Raw genomic sequence first — 22139 nt, forward strand, 5'->3', positions numbered from 1 at the left:
ACAAAACAAAAACAAAATAAGTGCAATAAAATGTACGTGTAGAAAAAATTGATCTGCCTAAAAATATCAAAAATGTAAACTTACTTTTAAAACTATAGTGAACAAATTTGTTTTTTGGGGTTAATCAACATTTCCAATGTGCAAATGATATAATATATGCTTAAAAGGCTGCCCCTTGTGTTGAGATAAAAATGTCATCCTTATTATATTTCTTTTTACCTTATATTGGGTGGTTCGTCTTTGTATTTCAGCAATACCTTATGTTCCCTTGTTAACTTTGTGTTTGACTTTTTAATGCCATTTTTTTGTAATGATGCAATGTTCAATAAAAACCGATAAAAAAAAAATACTGTGGATATTTTTATAAAGACAGTCTCAAGCTGCCCCGCGACCCTAATGAGGATGAGCGGTACGGCTAATGAGAATGAGATGAGTCTCAAGCTGCACTCTGCCGGACTAAAGTGGTACTACAACTTTACAACAAGATCCAATGCACTTATTTGCGCTGATTAAAGTGCTTAGTGGCTCATAAATTGCGCAAAATAATGATGCAATTAGGTAAATCGTTGCCCACGCTTTTAATAATAGATTTTAATTGATGTAATCAATTCGTTGTTGCAGCCCTACTTTTAATCAATGCCCTTTCTAACTACCAATTGAGAAGTACTGTATTTCCCTCACTATAAAGTGTAGCTGACTTGGCCAGAAATTGGAAAGTGTGCCTAATAACTGTGCACCTTATTTCTGATTAGAAATGCATACTGGCGTTATATGTACAGTATGTATGTATACAGTAATTATAGATATGCGTTATCATACAAGGTTTTACTGTATACAACCAGATTGGAGCAATGATTGTGTAATAATTGATTAAATCGATACATATCACTGACCTAAATTGCAAAACATTGTATGCTAGGGGAATCGAATCCAAGTAGTGGCGGTGAGAGTGCTGACACTTTACCACTAGTTCACTAGTGGTACAAATGCCATATGGTCTACGCTCTAATGCCATTTCACATGTCATCTGTATTGCTGGTGGTCTAGTGGTAATGAATTGGCGCTCTCACTGACACTACTTGGGTTTGATTCCTATTGCATACAATAATTTGCAGTTTTGATCAGCAGCACATTTTGTATTAATGCATTGGATTAACAAGTAACCGTACACATGGAAGCTCTTGCTGTAGTCTCGATGAGCCTTATAGACTATTTTTGGGTGGTGGGGTAAAGTGATAAATCAATGCCTAACATATTCCATAAAATCATCGCACCTCCTTGAATTTGTGGGTCAGTTTTTCAGGGTCCAGCTCGGCAGGAGACAGCAAGTCCTGCTGCTCGGCCAGGTCAAACACCTCAATGGAGTTTGGAAACATGGGACTTATCTCTTCATCCTCATCTGTGGCATATTCACCCGTCTAGAAGGATACAACAGACAAATACAGGTTACAATGTTTTAAAATAAAGAACACCACTTTTAGGACTGAAAAAGTGATTATTTGGGAATAGAAACCTTTGAGATTTACAAAAAAAAAAAAACCTTTCAATTTATAATTTTAAAAATTGTCACATTACTCAGTAAAGGAAAAGAAGCCGTTTTAGTTACAAAAAAAATAATGCCATCTTCTTCTTTTAATAAAGTTAAAACTACTCAGCTAAAATGTCATTTACTGAAGATTTGCTCATGCTTAGGGCATAGGTCTCTAACGTGTGGTGCCCATGGGCACCAGGTAGCCCTAAGAAGACAAGAGTAGCCCGTGGACAGGTTCTGAAAATTGCTCACCAGTGATGGGTCATTTTGATTTTCTAATAAATTTCATTTCTAATTGACATAATGTTTTAGTGGTTGACATAAATTTGAAAATGTTCTACTTGCTGATGCCATCTTTTGTCTAAATCTTCATAGCAGCCTCTGTCAAGCTGCTTGTGTGGTGCGTATGCAATTTTTTTTTTTTTCAATATTTTTGGGGGTTTGAAAATCTCTCTCCAACCACCTCCCCACCTCTACCTCTTCCTGCTTCCTAATGTGTTGACTCCTGACTAACTTTGATAAAAGATATAGTATAAACATACAGCACTGTGGGGAAAATATATAAAGGCGCTAAATAATACAAAATGTACCTTTTAAGGGAGGATATTTAACACGTTCCCTTCCAAGGTTAACATTTAATGGAATCCTCCGACCTCACCACAAGATGGCAATGATGGACTATGTTTTAGAACACTAAACCCTAATGTGCAAAACAAGAATCTCAAGGTCCGATAGAATGGAAAATCTCATACATACGCCAACATCTTGAAAAAAAATTACAAGACTGACATCTTTTAACAGCTGAAATCAGGCAATGCATTTTTCATTCCCTCCTAATTCCTGTGACTTTAAAGCACATAAAAAAAACATTCCTCTTACCTCCTCATCCTCGTCCATGTACTGCTTGTATCGCTGCTCCATCATTTCTCGCTGCCATCGCTCTTGTTCCAAAGTTTGCTGGATCAGCTGTGCCACTTCACTATGCTCCCCTGGTTTCTCCCGTCCAATCACAAAACTGGAAATATCCAAGTGTTTATTTGATAAACCCTTTAAAGGAGTTCGACTGTTACAAAGTAAGCAAAAACATAAAAATATGTGCACTAACTACCACACGCGTAAAAATCACAATTATGTAACGTGGTATTTACAATAACTAAGGTCCACATGTACATACAGGATCGTTGACATTTAACAAGACGTGTACAGGCAAATACAAAGAAATGATGTTGCATACTTGACTGTGCCTGATGTGTTGCGAAGTACAGACGCAGCGAAGCTCTGAGTTACTCCAACTAGGCTTGTCCCGTCAACTTCAACAATCAGATCGTTCACCTTTATCCTACAATAAAAAAGGAAGAGAGTGAAAAAAACAGTAGTATTGAGTACCATGATTTCAGGAATATAAGGCGCACCCAAAATTGTCCAGCAATTTGACCCAGTGCTTTATAGTCTTATGCGCCTTATATGCAGATAAAACAAAAAAATGTAATACCAAATATTTAATAAAAATGTTGGCAACGAGGAACGAACCGGATAACAATTGCAAAAACACCAAATCTTAACCACCAGGCCGCTAGGGACATGGATGTTTGTTAACAATAGCAAAATAATGAATGCAACGGAAATCAAACCCAGGAATACACACGATAAATGAAAAGTCATTAAGTCTCATTATCACACTATTTTTGTCATACTTTTAGTCATAATACCAGATGTTACAGTAGCTCAAACTAAGCATTTTAAGTGACAATATTTTAAATACCTGCAGACATGTGTCACGGTCGCCTTGGTGACCAGTCTGCCCCGCCCCCTGGGCAACAGCTGAAAGCAGTTCCACTAATGGTGGGTCTGTACTTAAGGCTGCATGGTGGGCTCTGCGGTTGCGGGTTCATTACTACTCATTCTTCACAGTCCCGGTCTGTTATGCCTTGTCCTGTTTAGTCTGTTATGCCTTGTCTGTTCTGATTTTGACTCTCTCATGTCTTGTCTGTTCTGATTTTGACCCTCTCATGTCTTGCCTGTTTTGATTCCGCCTGTCCTGTCTGAATCTGATCCCCCCTGAGTCTGACTCTTCTGAATCTGATCCCCCCCTGAGTCTGACTCTTCTGAATCTGATCCCCCCCTGAGTCTGACTCTTCTGAATCTGATCCCCCCCTGAGTCTGACTCTTCTGAATCTGATCCCCCCTGAGTCTGACTCTTCTGAATCTGATCCCCCCTGAGTCTGACTCTTCTGAATCTGATCCCCCCTGAGTCCGACTCTTCTGAACCTGAACCCCCTGAGTCCGACTCTTCTGAACCTGAACCCCCTGAGTCCGACTCTTCTGAACCTGAACCCCCTGAGTCCGACTCTTCTGAACCTGAACCCCCTGAGTCCGACTCTTCTGCACCTGAACCCCCTGAGTCCGACTCTTCTGCACCTGAACCCCCTGAGTGCGACTCTTCTGCACCTGAACCCCCTGAGTGCGACTCTTCTGTAGAGGCCTGACCTGAGCGCGACTCTTCTGTAGAGGCCTGTCCTGTTTACCTGTTCTGATTTTGCCTGTCCTGTTTACCTGTTCTGATTCTTCCCTGATTTTGCCTGTCCTGTTCTCGTCGGTTCTGCCTGTCTGTTATCCCCTGTCCAGCTTGCCCGCCGGACCCCCCCCTGCCGAGCGCCGATTCCGATCCGCCCGACGCAGATGGCGCCTGACTCTCCCCGTTCCTGCGTGTTCGGAGGAGGGAGCGGGGTTGCCCCAATCGTGAGCGTCGAACCATTCCGGGGCGTGAGGTTGTAATTTTTTCTTTTGGGACCTCGGGAGCTGTCCCTTAAGAGGGGGGCTCTGTCACGGTCGCCTTGGTGACCAGTCTGCCCCGCCCCCTGGGCAACAGCTGAAAGCAGTTCCACTAATGGTGGGTCTGTACTTAAGGCTGCATGGTGGGCTCTGCGGTTGCGGGTTCATTACTACTCATTCTTCACAGTCCCGGTCTGTTATGCCTTGTCCTGTTTAGTCTGTTATGCCTTGTCCTGTTTTAGTCTGTTATGCCATGTCCCGTTAAGTTCGTGCCGGAGGAACTCTGTATTGTTCTGTTTTGCCCCGGAGTATTGGGCGACTTTTATTTTATTAAATAAAACTTACGGATCGTCAACGCATTTGAGTTCTCCCTTCATGCCTCCTGCCTCTGTTCTGGTCCGGTCCCCTTCCACGCCACCACGCCTCGTGACAACATGCATATACGTATAGCTTTCAGGCCGACCACATTACTTCCCACAATGCCATTCTCTTGATTCACACAATGTTCTCTCACCATTTAGTTCAGAATTTCGTGCGCTGTGTAGACTTATATTAATGTCTGACAATTTTCTCGCGTACCGATACAAAAATAACATCAACAATTTAGTACCGTGACTGAAAACAGTGGAATGAAGAGATAAAACCTAATGCCTTTCATATGCTGTCTGAATCCCTAAAGGTCCAGTGGAAAAGTTCTGATGTGTATGTCATGGATTCAAGTCCCATTACATCCAATGTTACGCGACTGTATCCAATTGTGATCAATGATGTATTCCAAATGATCAATCAATGCAAAAATCCAACTGTTTTTAATTTTTGTGTAACCCTATCGCATAGAGTAGTGTTGACAACATGAGCCTTGTAGTCTGGTGCGCCTTACATATTGTAAAAAATATCAATAAAGACTATAATAGGGGGGCTACCTTTTAATCCGGAGTGCCTTACAGTGTGGTAAATACGGTACATATACATATAGACAATCATGATTTATAGACATAACACATTATTGGGGTTAAAATTTGAAAAAACTCCAGATACATTAAAGCCAAAAGCATGCTCACACCAAATTACATTAAAGACAGTGAAAAGCTACTCCACTCTCACTTTGCTTTTCCTACCTTGACTATTTGTCAATAAAACATTGTCTAAAAATCAATAAAGGCAGTGTTAGAAAAGCCGTCCCCACAAGTGCAAGTGATTGTGTCTGATCATGAGAAAAACGCAAGTGATCTAAAACTTAATCAGGGCAATACAAAGCAGCAATCTTGGTAACAGCGCTATGGCAAATGTTGTGTGACATTTAGAGGAGCTATAAACCCCAAAGAATCAATGGAACCTTTTAGAGGAAACACAATTAAGCATTTCGCCTCCAGACAGACAAGAAAAAAACAAGCACGTCTTTTTTCCTTTGCTGCCGCAATCAATGTTCTTCTCAGTGGCAGAAACAAGCAGTCATAACTAAAATAAAATTCTAAAACCTTTTTATCACATATATCGTAATTTTTATCCTTTTGTTTACCTGCCATCTCGTTGTGCAGCTCCGCCCTCAGTGACCGTCTTGACGAAGATGCCCAATTTCTCCAAACCCATATCAGCTCCAGCACCCATTCCTATGATACTGATCCCCAAACCGTCACTGTCTGAAAGGCACACAAACACAAAAAGAAGGATGTCAATATTTTATTGATTCTATATGAAATTCTATGCAAATAATTGAGACCTTTCTCATCCTTAGGACAATAACTTAACAATAGTTTAAAACAGGGATGTCAAACTCAGTTCTCAGGCGGGCCGGATCAGTAAAATAATTTCAACAAGAAATGTTTTAGCTTAATGTTGTTTTTTAGTGTTACGCATTGTTATTCAGCCTATTCAGCCTACCAGTCAAGATGGCGGCGCGTTGTGCAGACGCTGCGGCTCGGGCTCCAGTTCGTCTTTTGTTTTTCAGTGTCCCCTGATCCTCATATTTTCCCTTCGACTCCCTTCGCATTTACAATATCCACTACATCCCGAGGGATATACAGAGACCACCGGATCTCCCTGGAAGATTTGCCCGCCTGCTGACAACGACAACGACGGAGCAAAGGCTGAGCTAAGGCGACCACACAGACCAGCGCTCCCAAGCATGTTCAACCAACGCCAGATCCATTGTCCACAATGAGTGAATTGAGCTGCGGATCGCCACCAACAACGTCCGGAATTGGAGGATTTTTTTTTGTCATCACGGAGACTTGGCTTTCCCGACGCTGCATTACATCACCGGCTCGAACGAGGCGAAGACTCCGGTAAAAACAGGCGTTGGAGACTACGCGCTACAATAATAGCCGAACCATTGACACACACTGCTCACTCGATATGGAGTTTCTAGCAGTATCGTGCAGACCCTTCTATGTACCGGGAGAGTTAACTGTGGTCTTTGTGTTTGCTGTTTACTTTCCACCGCTAACCGTTTCACCGGATGCTAACGTTAGCATAGCGGTAAATCTCCCGCCCGCTGCTATCAATAAACAGCAGCTTGCACACCCCAACGGAGCTTTATCGTCGACGGCGACTTTAATCGGGCATTTTTATGGACTATACTCCCAAATCCATTCAATTGTGGACTGAGCAATTCGGAAGAACACTGGACTATGTGTAATGTAAGATTAAACATTCGGTTGTATCCGGCAACTCTGTTTGACCCTCACCCCCCTTATCAATTGATTTGTGTTATCATTTACTTATATTTAGAAATAAGTTATTGTATCAGTAACAGAACACAAAATTAAGAAATGTCATTCCAAATACTTTGTATACATTAGTGGTAAAGGGTATAAAAATACAAATGTTTTAGTCCTTAACATTTATTCTGTAACATAAATACTTTTAATGTAAAATACAATTTCAAAATAGAATACACAATTTTATAACAATGAATAGGTGAAAATTACCAAAATACAAAAAGTCCGTAAGCTACTTATTAGGTCAGCTCTAACTGGACTTTTGTTCCTAAGTCACAGACCGACTTTTCTTAGTAGGTATGGATGCATGTTCAGAACCCATGAAGTTACATGTAGGATTCCCCAAGGTTCAATTTTAGGCCCAGTAGTTTTTAATATGTATATACTTCCCCTTGGAGATGTCATCAGGAGACAGGGAGTCAACTCCATAGTTAGGCTGACGACACCCAGCTGTACATTGTCGTGTCCCCATAATGACACAAGTCCTATTGATACCCTTTTAAAATTAATTTTAGATGTTAAGTCATGGAAGGCAGAGGACTTCGTACAGCTCAACCAGGACAAAACAGAGGTTTTACTCATTGGTCCTGAAAGTCAGTGAGAGAAATATTTACCAAAACTACACAATTTTAGACTTTTAGATTGCATTAAAAACTTGAGCTCAATTTTATTCCACGTATTAAAAATATTACTAACATTGTTTTTTATCATCTCAAGAATATACCCAAAGTCCACCAATTTATCTCCCAGGCAAACATGGAGGTACTGATGCATTCGTTTATATATTCTCATTTAGATTATTGGAATGGTATGCTCTCTGGTCTTCCCCAAATGAGCATTGCTATCTTGCAGCTTTTACAAAACTAAGTAGCACGGGTGAGAACGAGGACCAGGGGGAGGGATCACATTACAACAGTTTAAAAATCGCTGCATTGGCTCCCAATGCGTCTCAGGATCAATTTTAAGGTGCTTTTACTTGTTTTTAAATGTCTTAATGGTCTTGGGCCATCCTATCTGTCTGATTTGCTTTTATTATATCAGTCCTCACATTTCCTGAGGTCTTCTGGCAGCAACTTGTTAGCTTTACCCAGGGTAAGGACCAAAAGCAGCATTCAGCCACATTGGTCCTCATCTATAGAACGGTCTGCCGGAGGACATCAGGTCTGCAGGGACCCTTGACATTTTTAAGTGGAGGCTTGAGACCCCCTTTTTTAATTTGGCTTTTAAGTGATCATTTTTATTTTTGATCTGTTTGACCTCTAATCTTTTACTGTATTAAACTCTATTTTTTTATTTTATACTTTTATTCTTTGTTCGGCAGTTGTTTGTATTTGTATTTTTATATTTCAGTGTTTCCTCATTTGGGCGTACCACACTGGCCGGCTGTGGTTAAATTGCTAAAAATCCTGATGCTATACAAATAAATATGACTTGACTTGACTTGACTTGATGCCATCCCTATCAGTGTGGATAAGACTCCCTCAGGTCCCTTTCCTCACATGGTAAGTCTGTGCCTTGCCATAATTACATTTTATCTCCATTACTATTTCTTTTGTTTTTATTGTAATTTTTTGTGTGTGTCTGTGTATGATGTATGTTGGGTTGTCGACTGGGGAGAGGAGATTTTATCGTCTTGTTGTATGCTGAATATATAAGGGACAGTGTGTAATATTTAGTGCCTCCTTGTGGTACAAAAACACTTTCATTCAGTAAACAACAACAAAAAAACATTGATTTGAATAATAAGCAAAAGTACATAACCTATCATACCAAGAGTAATTTTCATAAAGATCATACGTAGAGAAATTTGTATTTCTTTTACATAGTGGAATTCATACCTAATAGTCATCGCCATGTTTCTCTAGCGTCTAGCTGCTCTGCAGTGATCATTATGCACTAGTTTTATTCGCATGAGAAAACAGAGCCCTCTAGTGGTCAAATATTACACACTGGGGCTCTAAACGACATATCTTCACGATCATCCCCAATTATTGGTTTAAAATGGTTTTGAACCACCCATGTGGGGGTTAATTTAAGTTCAATTCCGTCCCGTCCAGAATTACACTTCCAATTAGGCTAATCTCTATTGACTTTAATCTCTTAATGGGATAACGGAGTTGTTTGCCAAAAGATACATGCATGGATGTCGACTAACAGCTGTGGCTTGTCACTTACTGAGAGCATAGACCAATGCTAACATTTTTCTCATTTATAACCTCATTCATGTTGTTATTTTTTGGCTTGTTTTTAAATAACGGACAATCGCACAACATTGCCATGAAAGCTGATCAAAAATTATTGCGCAAATCACAATTTTGTGGCTAGTCGTGTGTGTCCTTGCATAAGAGCCTTGTTTGAATCACTCAGCCATGTTGTGTGTGTCATCTGTGTATATGTTGTTTTGTGTTCATCACCTTTTTCAAGCTCAACGGGAAACAGATCCAGCTTCTCCACTCTTTTTTCTAGCTCGTATTCTGCCGAAGCTGCCATTGGGTCCACATCATCATTACGGCGATCGTAGTCTTCGTTAGAGTAGGTGCTGAACACCTACAAAACAGGGACATATATAGAATGAAACACGTATCATTTTCAGAGCAAAACACTATACACAACTGACTTGATTCAAAAAGCTGAGTTAAAAAAAGTCAATTGCATTTGGGTAAATACAAAACATTTCTCGTAAATATAGAATATATACTGTATATGACTTTTTTAATTGTATAAATGTGTAGCATCCATGTCAATTATCTTTCCACCCGTGACCTGAATATACTTGCTTTGGTAGTCCTTAAGACCCCTGCACACCTGGCGGCATATTTAGTTCTGCTCCAAGTTGTTTACGTCACATGTTTTCGGATCATGTGGCCACTCAAGATGTTGATTACGAAGACGAACACGAACACATATTAACTACTGCACCGAAAGAAAACGGAAATGAGGACTGAGGGTGAGGGTGAGCCCTATAAAAGTAGATGACAGCACAAAGACAACCACACTGTTGAGAATAGTGCCAGATTGCATGATAGACAAGAGACGTCATCTTTCTGTGGCATTGTCATAGGCAGTTTCTGCGGTAAGGGACTATATTGTATTCTTTTGTAATTGTTTCTCGAGGAATAAAGGAAATTCAGCGACATGACATTGACAACGATGATATAGAATGAAAAGTGTAGCATTTAGAATAGATAACTTGTACTCCTGTTTAATTAGCATGTATAAATTAAGGACTTGATTAGTAGGTGAAAATTGATAAATATTGCGAGCATCATGTAAATATTGAATGAAGTACTGTACAGGCAAAGCTCCCGTTTTGCTCTTGTTATGCAATGTCTTACTTTTCGATACCAGACTAACACAAAGTGTAGTGTACTCCTTTGACAAGTCATTGCTGTCATAAATTTGCTTTACGTGTGCCGCTACGAGAGACCTCCACGGTTTTAATAGCCAAAACGCTTTGTTTGGCAGACGTAGTTTTAACTCTACACATTAAGATTTGTACAACCATTTTAATTTCGGTTTCGGAGCACTTGTATAATATTTAGAAGTGACACATTTTCACATAACATTTTCACATGTTTTTGTAAACTTAAAAAAAGACACACATAATAATGTTATTCAACGTGTTTCTTTTCTTTTCTTTTTTGCAGATATACCACGAATATAATTCTAAAAAGTGAGCGGTTTTCCGTATTGGTCTCACAGGCGTTTTATCGTTTTTTGGTTACCATAGGAAAAAAATTTGATTTTGCATCCTGATAAAAATAGTTTAGATATTGCCCACAAACCTATTTGTATCTCTGCTCCGAAGAGGCTTGTATAAATGCACTAGGAAGTAGAATTGTTCATATAGGCTACGGTCTGATATCAGGCCAAAAAGCAGTCGGAATATGATTTTATTCAAAATCTTAGATTTTGGCGACCATACACAATTCAATCCAGCTTCTGTTCTTGCTTTTCTGGACACATTGTTTGACTGAGCCACAGAAGACTAGATTAGCTTTGCATTTGTAAGAGTTAACTTTTTGCCTTAGCAATAGATTAAACAAAAAAATAACCTATTAAAACTCCAGGAACCAGAGTCGTCCAAATTCAATTAATGTTGTGCCAACTTTGGATTATAAAAAATGAAAATAAAAAAAACAGGAGGTGTAATTCTGTGTGAAAACGGATCTGTGAATATTGGTATCAGACAAGGTAGGGTAAAGGTGTTTATTCTGGAGTGCCATGTCCAATCTTGTAAAGAATGTTTACTACGTTGTTATCAATGATTATAGAAACAATTCTAATTCTGAATTGAATGTTTCCCCGCACAACGACGAACTAAGACTAGCCATACATACTCAAATCCCGTGGAATGCAGTGGACCAAAATAAATGTAATTTAGTATTAGGAATAGTTGAAGGTAATTCAAAGGATAATGGTTAGGAAGAAACTAAAAAAAAAAATCAAAAAAAGATGAGAAAATCTTTTTCTTTTAGGAATTTAGCTGGTGATAATAGATCATCTGAATAGAGAGACTATTTGTGATAGGATTAAAGTTGAACAAGGAGATGCAAGAAACTGAAAAGCAAAATAGACATACAGAGGTGGGGTATTGCAATTACTGATGAGACTGGAGTACAGAGTGAAGAATGTAGGGATGTGCCTCATATTACAAGTGGTGAGGCTGAAAAAAATTATCTAGGAAAGAGCTCCACTATGTTAGCAACGCCAGCTTGCCCTAAAGATATAGTGGTGAAGGTATGGAATGGAGATTTTTTTGTTACGATCAATATAAGGTGGGTGGCGTTTGCATGTTCTCCCCGGGCTTGTGTGGGTTTTCTCCGGGCACTCCAGTTTCCTCCCACATTCCAAAAACATGCATGTCAGGTTAATTGGCCGGTCCAAATTGTCCCTAGGTGTGAATGAGCGAGCAAATTGTCAGTCCCTGTGTGCCCTGCGACTGGCTGGCAACCAGTTCAGGGTGTCCCCTGCCCACTGCACCCTCGTGACCCTACTGAGGATAAGTGGTGCAGATAATGGATGGATGGATAAGGTGAAGAATGACAACATTTCACCGGAGTAATAGTCAAAACGTTTCCTTGTAGTGTATTTTTTAATAAAACTAATGCAATGTATAAAGTAAAGTAACCACAGAGGGCGATGAGGAGTAGAAAAAAAACTATAAATGTGGTGTTGACACAAAGAGGAGCAAGTTACAGCATGCTTTCATGCCTCAAAGAACCACAAACGCCACATTGGCACAGAAAATGCTGAATGGAGAATTATAGGGAAGGTCAAAATTGGCTTTGTGCTGTTGTGGATTTACAAAAAGTAGGCCCTTTGGTACTGTATGAAGAAATTTTGAGTAATTAACAAGAATGTTTGACTTACTGTGGCCATGTATATTGGTTTGAGTTACTCGTCTAAAACCTTGAGAGACTGAACAACATTTGAAATAGTTGCCTGATTAGAGTTTCAAATTTCAAGAGAAAGTTGACAGACAAATGGCACTTTTTGGGGCTTGAAAAACAGACAATTTTTTATTGTGTCTTATCTTAATCAGTCAACATATACCCAGATAAATTTTAATGTTGTCTTGGCAGGTTGCAGCAAGTCCAAGGGTGATGTGAAACCCTCTCACTCATCCCAGCTGTGACGCAAATTGTCACGGCAGCACAATGAAAACCCTAAGCTGACATGACCAAACATGACATGGATTTGGGTTGAACAATGAATGCAAAGAGAGCACATGGTCAACTTCAAAACAGCCGTACGGATGGGACGCAGAGTAGGCAGAGAGAGGTGCAATGGAAAATTACAAAACAGATTTTATTTTACAGTTAAAGCAAACGCCTAAAACTAAGTACATAAGTATTCTTTCCTTTATTGATGCATTCATTCGTTGAAATAAAGGATTGTGCAGTTTGAACGAGATAGTATAATATATTCACAAAAACGAAAGAAAATATCCAGCTCAACCAAAGTAACTCTTTCCATTCATTTTTAATTAAATAAAAAGAGATCCACCTTAGCGTCTTCAAGATAATAAAATCCATATCATGTATATTCAAAGCTGTCTGGCCATGCTCAACTTGTGTAAACTAACTTTATCCTTGTTTTACTGCTGTGAGAATTGGCAGGTGCCAACTTGCATTTGCAGTGAATTATCGCCATCTACTGTTAAGGAGTTTATTTATTTATTTTTACTGCCATTATATTGTCTAGGCAAAAATCCACGACCCACTCAAAACAGGTAACGGGTAATGATCCAGCTGAAAAGTATGCTACCCTGTCAACCAGTTCAGAAACACTATTCTAAAGGACTTCTCACAAAAAGGGTTGCAAGTGACAGGAGTGATAAAAGCTTATCCCATACTCACCAACACTACTGTTTTATGCATTAGACTACTGCTTTTCTCCCCTTAAAAACACCTGATTTCCCCCCCCAAAAAATACAATATTTTTCAAATTAAAAAAAAAAATGTATTATATATTATTATATTTTAGTCTATGGCTGCTTTATTTAGATTGGAGACCGTGAGTAAAACCGCTCCAGCGAGCACATAAGATTTCTGTTGTCAAGTGTTTGCCACTTTTGGTTCTAAACAAGCACATGTTTTTTTTTTTTTTTTAAACCGGTTATGGCCTTTTGTACTATCTGTGAGGTAAGCCGTAATCGAAAGAAGAATCCCCAAAATACAGCAATGCTGCAAATTTGATTTTTGCAATTGGGAGATGGAATAAGAGCTTGCTCTGTCCACTCCACGCATCGGCCCGGTATTGCAGTACCTCCGGGAACGGTGCATTTGCACTGATTGCTGCTTGGCTCAGTGGCTAGGACCTTGACTTAGCCTCTTGGCTGAGAGCAAGTGTCTCGGCCCCTTGGCTTTGTAGCGTATTATGATTTTACCAATAATGGATAATTGATAAAGAATATAGAACAATAAACCTTACAAAACCTCTGGGTAAAATGCAAATAAGGTTCAGATATCTCCAATTTTGTGTCAACAATATCAACATAAGTGTTGCGTCTTTAAAACAGCAATGATATTCTCTATGATCACATGGCATTCTTTCTGTAGAAACCTCAGGCAGGCTTGGGGTGAATTTGAAACAGCACTGGCTTATCCGCTCTCTCGCTCTATATCTGACAGATATTCTTATATATTTGTGAAGTACAAAGCTTAGGCTATTACTTAAGGTATGCATAATTCATTATATAATATTCCCTCTCATCCATCCACATGCCCACACTAATAGCCTTTGACAGAAGAATTGTTAAACTTCTTCCTGTTGTTACATTTCCTTCCTGTTGAGTAACTTTATAGCTGTGTGAATGTGTGTGCACTGTGAATGCATATAAGGCCTCAGGAACCATACGATTATGTCACACTTTTACAGTGACAGAAATAACAACAAAAAACAACTTGAAAAGACGAGTAAATCATTAATATACAGAAAAGAGACAAAACAATTATGAAAAAAACTAAAATGCGGTTGGCTTTCCAGCTAGATTTCTGTTTCTTACCATTTTCTTATCTTTTTTCTACTTTCTTTCTTAGCACTACCATGTAAATACAGAGTCCGTAAACCGTTTTTCATGGCCAAATTCAAGCACTTTTTAAGGACTTTCAAAGCCAACTTTCAAATTCCTCAATAAACTGTTAAAAGAAAAAAACCCGGTGTGACTCATGTATTTTTGCAGAGCTTTAAATATATCTGCAAATTACGTGTGATTTTTAATTTTGCGTGTTGTCAAGACATGATTTTTAGGTCTTGAGAAAATAGGGAATATATATCTATTTCATATATATCTATTTCATATATATATATATATATATATATATATATATATATATATATATATATATATATATATATATATATATATATATATATATTTTTTTTTTTTTTTTTTTTTTAAACAAATTTCTCCCCATTTTTTACATGGTCCATAATAAATGTCCATGATTGATACGTAATCGTTGCACTAATACACCTTTCATAGTGCCCTATTTAGGTGTAGCATGCACCTGTTCTCTTGGGCACAACCCGTAAGGGGCGATGACGCTTCATAGGTCAATGACAACTAATGTCGGCTGCCGTTATTCAGGAAAGAAAAACTGTAATTACAAAGCGAAGCCACCAGAGAGCATTATCAGGGTCATTTTTAAACAGACTTATTGGGAAGCGTTGCAAGGATTCCAACCATTTACAATAACTGCATCCAAAATTCAAGCAATTTCACTCCTTGAAAATTATTATTAATTATTTTCAATCCTTGTGTTTTCAACGATTTTTAGGCACCAGCACGAGCCCTGTTAAAAGTGTTTATCTAGGAGTGCCACTTCTAATCTATTATCAAACAATGTTTTCTACGTTGTTATCAATGACAATAAAGACAATTGAATTCAAGTGAATTCGGCAAGGCAGCTGAGCCGGTCCACGGCACAGTTCTGAGGTCACTCCAATTTCCTCCCACATTCCAAAAACATGCATGTCAGGTTAATAGGCCGGTCCAAATTGTCCCTAGGTGTGAATGAGCGAGTGAGTTCTCTGTCTCTGTATGCCCTGCAACTGGCTGGTAACCAGTTCAGGGTTTCCCCTGCCCACTGCCCGAAGATGGGCTCCAGCACCCCCGCGACCCTAGTGAGGATAAGCAGTGCAGATAATGGATTAATTCAATTGAACTCGATTCAAAGTTAAAATAAACAGTGGTATCAATCAAGTACTTTTTTTCGATCACCATTTGCAACTTGCACTAGTTTGGGTGTCGTTAAACTGTGTTTTGCGTTTTACAACAGTGGGCATCGGAAATAAGCTGGTCAGGCAATCGTTATGTTGAAGATAGGGATAAACCTATCTAAAATGAAAATGTTTAAACATTTTTAGCCCTTGAAATTTGTGGCCTTACAATTCTGTGTGCGTGTGCGTTTAAATACAAACACAGCCAACCACATTCCAACTGCTTTTCACACACTCACAGGGGTAACCTTGTTCACTATTCAGCACACGTAAACACAGGCAGAAGAGAGTTGAGTGACGAGCAGGAAAGCGTTACAGCTTCAGAGAAATTGCACTACCGAAATTTCTGGCGTATTGTGATTTGCGCTAATCCAAAAATGCAAAAACAAAAATGCTTTTAGTATTTTTGAGGAGAGGAAATGTGGAATTTCAAAACAACTAATCCCCTAAGGCCTGTGGAGTATACATTAAATACGTGAATCTCAGTCAGGAAGTGAAGTTTAGAAATTAGAACATAACAGCATAATTCCTAACAGAATTAGAAAAACCCTAATTCTGCCTTTAGCCACATAATTTGTCAAAAAATAATAAGACATTTTTAACCAATCTGTGGTGAACTGTAGTGACTAATGCAGGCAAGTACCGTATTTTCACGTCCATAAGGCGCACACAAAAGTCTCAGATTTAAAGTGAAAGAAGTTATTCCACGGTCTCCATTCGACTAAAAGCAATGACGCTAACGTGGGAGATGAAGATTTTCAAGGGGCCCAGTCTTGGTGCTTTTGCTTCATGAAACGTTACTGCTTTTCCATACGGGCCAGGACTACGGTGGCATAGCAACTCCTGGCGCATTTTAATGAAAAGCTGGCAATCTTTCGGTCCAACTGCAGTCAAGCCATGGTCGAAAAACGGTGCCGTGGAATAAATACTAATTCCACGGCGTACAAGTTTTTGAAAAAAATACATGTTTATATGATAACGCGTTTTTGCTTATTATTCAAATGATATTTTCAAACAAAAAGAAAAAAAGTTTAAATAAGCATAACATTAGTACTAAATCAATGCTTGTCATGTCACAATAGTGAAAGAAGCCCGTTCGTCAAACAGATAAAAAACATCAAAAAAGTCAGCTAAATTGTTGCGTCGCTCAGACAAATGGAGCATTGTACATTGAAAAACATTAAGTAGCTAAGCCAGAGATGGTGTCCGCAGGCACCAGAGTGCACCCTAAGGACAGCTGAGGTGCCCACGCACCTGTTCTAAAAAACACACCAGTGCTGGGTCATTGTGGTTTTCTGATTTTTTGTGGTTGATTGAGTCTATTTCACTCTACTTCCAATACTTAAACTAGTATTAACATTGTAACAACATAATAATAACATGATAAGTTGTTATTTTAAAAAATGAATATCAAACTAGGTGCCCAGAGTGGGAAAGGTGAGATGGCACAACATTCATTTGGACAGGTAACTTAAAATTAGTTTTACCTGGTTATATCAGTATCAGAAATTATTTTCCCCCCATTTTATTATGAATATTTTGTTTGTTTGTTTGTTTGTACATGATTCAATTGTTTGTTTGTTTGTACATGATTCAAATTGAATCTTTTCTTCCGGCGCCGTCACGAATGGCAGCCACTCCAGCAGCTCCCGTGTTATTTTCGATTGTTCTCGATTGTTCTCAGCTCAGGGATGCTGCTGGAAATGTGAATTTCCCTTCGGGGATGAACAAAGTATCTATCTATCTATCTATCTATCTATCTATCTATCTATCTATCTATCTATCTATCTATCTATCTATCTTTGCGCTAATTGGTATCAAAAAGTAGCTGTCGGCTTGAAAAAGGTCGGAAACTCCCGGGCTAAAGCATTCTTTTTTAAATTTGGTTATTTGTAAATTAACACAATGTTGTCACATTTTGTCCTGCGTTTTTCTTACTGTAGGACGACCTTAACCACATTGTTGACATGATAAACATATTAGCAAATTCATATTGTGGAATTTAATCAACCTATCATGTTTTTATCACTTGCGAGCATAGTAATGTTTTTGTTGGGGATCTAAGTATGTACGTATGTATATATATATATATATATATATAAATGGTTTTGAGTCGTATCGCGGGTGTTGCTCTAATAGCGCACAGCCATTCTAGTTTGGGATAATTACATTTCTAGAAATTTAAGTTGAAACGGCTTGCTGTGAAACCTACTTCCCACAAAAAGAGACAGTTTTACCACTTCCTATAAAATGCTTAAAAATATATGAACTACTCGTTTAAGCCTAATTTTTATTGGAGGTTACGTCTACCATTTATCCATTTCATGACTCACAGTGACTGCTGCATAAATGCTGGATACAAATCTGAAGACAGCTAGCAGTTAGAAAAAAAAAGATCTTAAGGACGTTTGGTTTGTTTATAGGTCACATAACGTAAGCAGCTAAAAGCATAACCACATAATAACATATCTCGCAACCTGTTATTACATTACTATGCCACCATTATTGTTTGTCTTTTTGCATCACACGCCTGCATCTTGGTGTCCGGCCTGCTGCCCATCAACTGCTTTTAGAATCAACCTCAGTGAACTGGAGAGGAGGTAGAAGTTTCTAGGTCCAATAAATAAAATTGCTTCTCGACATGGATTTAAAAGCACATGCGTCACTCTCATTGCTGTCATCATCGAACTCAGAGTGATCCATTAAATCATCCAAGCCGTTGCCGTAAAAAAAGCTATATTTTGCACTCAGATATAACATGTCTATTGTTCCAGAGTATAATTTTTAACAGATATTACTAAACACATTTGTGACAGAGGATGAAGAACGTCAATGGATGAATTTACGACTGACACTTGCAAATGCACGGATCTCATTTAGTCAACTTAGTTCTCTTTTTCATTTCTTTGGAATCACTTTCGATTTGTAATAAATGATCTTTTATGTTTATAACCACACCCAGGTCAAAGTTTACACTGCCCACTGCCCGAAGATAGCTGGGATGGGTTCCAGCACCCGCGACCCTAGTGAGAATAAGCGGTGCAGATAATGGATGGATGGGTATTTCTAACCATTGACCGAATTTTATCTTCTTATCCGACTGAAGTCCCAATATCAGACAGATGCCTTTTCAGAGGTCATCTGTATCATGGGTAGTCTAATGGTTGGTTAGGTGTCAGCGCTCCCTCAGCTGTGAACCGGGTTAATTTTCTCTTGCATACAATGTTTCACGATTTTGTTCAGCAATGTTCATGGACTGATCAGTTAATGTACAAATACGATAGTGTACCGTAAGACCTTGTATAGTAACGCACATGTGTGAATACTGCCTGCATATGCTATTTTATCAACTGTATTTTATACAGGGTTCATAAACCTTTTTCGTGACCAAATTCAAGCACTTTTTAAGGACTTTCAGAGTGAATTTAAAATGTTTCCAATACAATTTGAAGACAAAATCAGGTGTGAGTCAAGTGTTTTGCAGGGATACAAATATATGATTTACAGCTGCAATTTTTAATCTTGTGTTTTTTATAAGAGATTTATCTGAATCTAATTATGTAAAGTCTTTACTGACGTATTCGGGCATGTCCATGATATGCACATACATGTAGCATTAGTATACCATACACCTATAGAGCCTGTTGTTGTTTATTTATCTGTATTTCAAATTCTCTTTCATGAAGAGATGTTCGGTTTAGGTGTTGGATTTTATCAAATGCATTGGGGCGGCAGTAGCACAGGAGGTAAAGCGCTCGTTTTGGGATCAAGAGATCGCAGTTAGAATCCCGGCTCCTCCGTGTCACGTGTCGAAGTGTCCTTGGGTAAGACACTGAACCCCTAATGCCCCCAATAAGCAGGTTGGCGCCCTGCATGGCTGCACGGCCGCTATTGGTGTGAGTGTGTGTGTGAATGGGTAAATGTAAAGCGCTTTGGGAAGTCTTCATTGACTTGTAGAGCGCTATAGTAATGCAGATCATTTCATTTCATTTACCCCCAAAACACGCGTTATACTCCAAGTATGACTCATATATGTTTTTTCCTTCTTAATTATGCATTTTGTGGCTGGTGTAACTTATACTCGAGGAAATTATAGTCCGCAAAATACGGCAGCTTACATTTTCAGTTGCAGGAAGTTCTTCCCATTACAATTTACCACTACGAAACGCTACTTAGCTTTTTTTTGCAAAGGCAAAGCAAAGCCACCTGAGGGCACAGTTGGTGTCATTTTCATGCAGACTTGTTCAAAAACATAGCAAAAATTTCAAACATTTATAAAAACTTCACTCAAAACTTGAGTCCTTTTAAATGCTTGAAAAAAAAACAACATTAAAATTCAAGCATTTTTAAGGATTTCAAACATCCGTACAAACCCTGTTTAATGTCGGGTTATTAGGTGCATCTTACAATCTACAAAGTATAGTGTAATTTTTCTTATTGGATAAAAATTAAAACGTTTAAATGAAATAAAAAGAGAGTAATATAGAAATCTGTGATCCAAACTTACTTTGATGGGCTGGGTGCTGAATCGAATCTTTCTGTTGGGTGGTATGGGTTCCTCCTCCTCAGAAAGACCCTCAATTTCTGTGCAGCTGTTCTCTGGATGGAACACATCCCCATCTTCATCAACCTCATCATCATCCAGCTGACTCCCTCCAGAGTCATCCTCGCCAAGTCCGCTATACGCGCTCACATCCACAAGATCCCCCTCCGAGTAATCCTCCTTCCTCGAGCCTTCCTCGTCCTCTTCCTTTCTCTCTGAGTCAGCGTCAGTTCCTTCAAAAGCTGGAGGCTCTTTTTCCCCGTTTTCAAGTGAAACGTGAACATCTGCTTGAACCAGCCTGGCTCCAGCATCAACGTCCCCCCGACAACAATCCTGTTCTGAAATCAGAGGCTCCTGGCAAGACGGGGCCACGATAGCAGAGCTTCTGTCTTCCGTCACTGCCGGCTGGGATTCTGATTCGGTTTTGAGCTCCTGGATTACAAGAGTTGAAGTGTCTTCAGAGTTGGAGTGCTGATCGCCCGAAAATCTGAATATTTTCTCCCCGCTGAGTGCCGCGCCACCCATTTCGCACTGCAGGAGCGCTTCTGCCTCGTCAACCTCTGCCGGCTGGTTGTTGACGGTTCCAGTCATCAACTCATTCGACTCCTCCTTACTTGGAGGAGGTGATTTCATCTGAGAGAAAGTAGGGCAAATGAAATAATCATTTAACAAGCTTTTTAAAAGATATTAAAACTATGGAGGCCAGATCCTTCCATATGTAGAAATGAATGTATGAATAGAAAAATACAAGTATATGCCATATCAATAAATTAACACATAAATAAATCACATAATACCTAAATATATGACATAAATACATTTTATTAATTTATGTATGCATTCTTTCATTTATACTGCCATTTATTTATCTCAGAATTTATTTGGTTGTGTATTTTTCGTTTTTTTATCAAAGATGCAACGATTAATCGACGTTGACGACAAAAATCGATGATAGAAATAGTTGACAATGAATTTCAACATCGACTCTTGTCGCCGGACACATTTTTCCAAAAGAGCAAGGCATCTCTACATGACCATAATCTTTCTTATGAGTAATCGCTAGACTGGATTAAAATATAAATATAAAGTATGTCACAATAAACAGAAAAACAGTATAAAAACGAATTAAAAATCAATACATAAAATCACCCCACCAATGTCTTTGTTTCGTGTCGCACACAGGAGAAGTATGATGAAAATAATCTTTACTATGACATATTATATATTAAAGAACGGTTTCATCGTGGCAAGATGGTAGGTTAAACCTAGAAGAAAACACTATTGCAAATTTTATTATTCCAAATGGGTAAAAAAATTGTCAGATCACGGAGTGAGATCAGTAAAAGGCAGAAGTATTTATACATTCTGAAGAGAAAGAGTGTGATCATTGCTCCAGAATTGAGTTCTTCATGAAAAGTTTTGAACATTGTTGCAAAGGGTCTTATGGTGTTTCCATTTCTGATCTCATCTCATCTCATCTCATCTCATCAGCTGCACCGCTTATCCTCAGTAGGGTCGCGGGGGTGCTGCAGCCCATCCCAGCAATCATCGGGCAGTGGGCAGGGGACACCCTGAACTGGTTGCCAGCCAATCGCCGGGCACACAGGGACAGACAACTCGCTCGCTCATTCACACCTAGAGACAATTTGGACCGGCCAATCCACCTGAAATGCATGTCTTTGGAATGTGGGAGGAAACCGGAATGCCCGGAATAAACCCACGCAAGCACGGGGAGAACATACAAACTCCGCACAGGAAGTCCGGTAGCTGGATTTGAACCCACATAGGAGGTTCCCAAGACCTTAGAACTGTGCCGCACGTGCGCTAACCACTGCGCCGCCGTGCT

At 39.1% G+C, this 22139-nt stretch overlaps 1 protein-coding gene and 1 pseudogene across 4 annotated transcripts in view; one reads left to right on the plus strand and one right to left on the minus strand.

Moving 5' to 3' along the window:
- The window catches only part of LOC148375068 (neurabin-2-like), a 60647-nt gene that overhangs the window by 17511 nt on the left and 20997 nt on the right, over positions 1–22139 (minus strand). For all 4 annotated transcript variants that reach the window (XM_088344209.1, XM_088344218.1, XM_088344200.1 and 1 more), the window contains exons 5-10: positions 20258–20926; positions 9438–9570; positions 5823–5943; positions 2766–2870; positions 2411–2546; positions 1275–1418 (exon numbers count right to left, since the gene is read on the minus strand). In XM_088344209.1, coding sequence (XP_088200335.1) covers positions 1275–1418; positions 2411–2546; positions 2766–2870; positions 5823–5943; positions 9438–9570; positions 20258–20926 — 1308 coding nt within the window. The remainder of the gene's footprint in view (positions 1–1274; positions 1419–2410; positions 2547–2765; positions 2871–5822; positions 5944–9437; positions 9571–20257; positions 20927–22139) is intronic.
- LOC148375069 (U2 spliceosomal RNA) lies at positions 13638–13816 on the plus strand (annotated as a pseudogene).

Source organism: Urocampus carinirostris, chromosome 1, assembly GCF_059441175.1.
Source record: "Urocampus carinirostris isolate Australia breed hairy pipefish chromosome 1, RoL_Ucar_1.0, whole genome shotgun sequence".
NCBI classification, from domain to species: Eukaryota; Metazoa; Chordata; class Actinopteri; order Syngnathiformes; family Syngnathidae; genus Urocampus; species Urocampus carinirostris.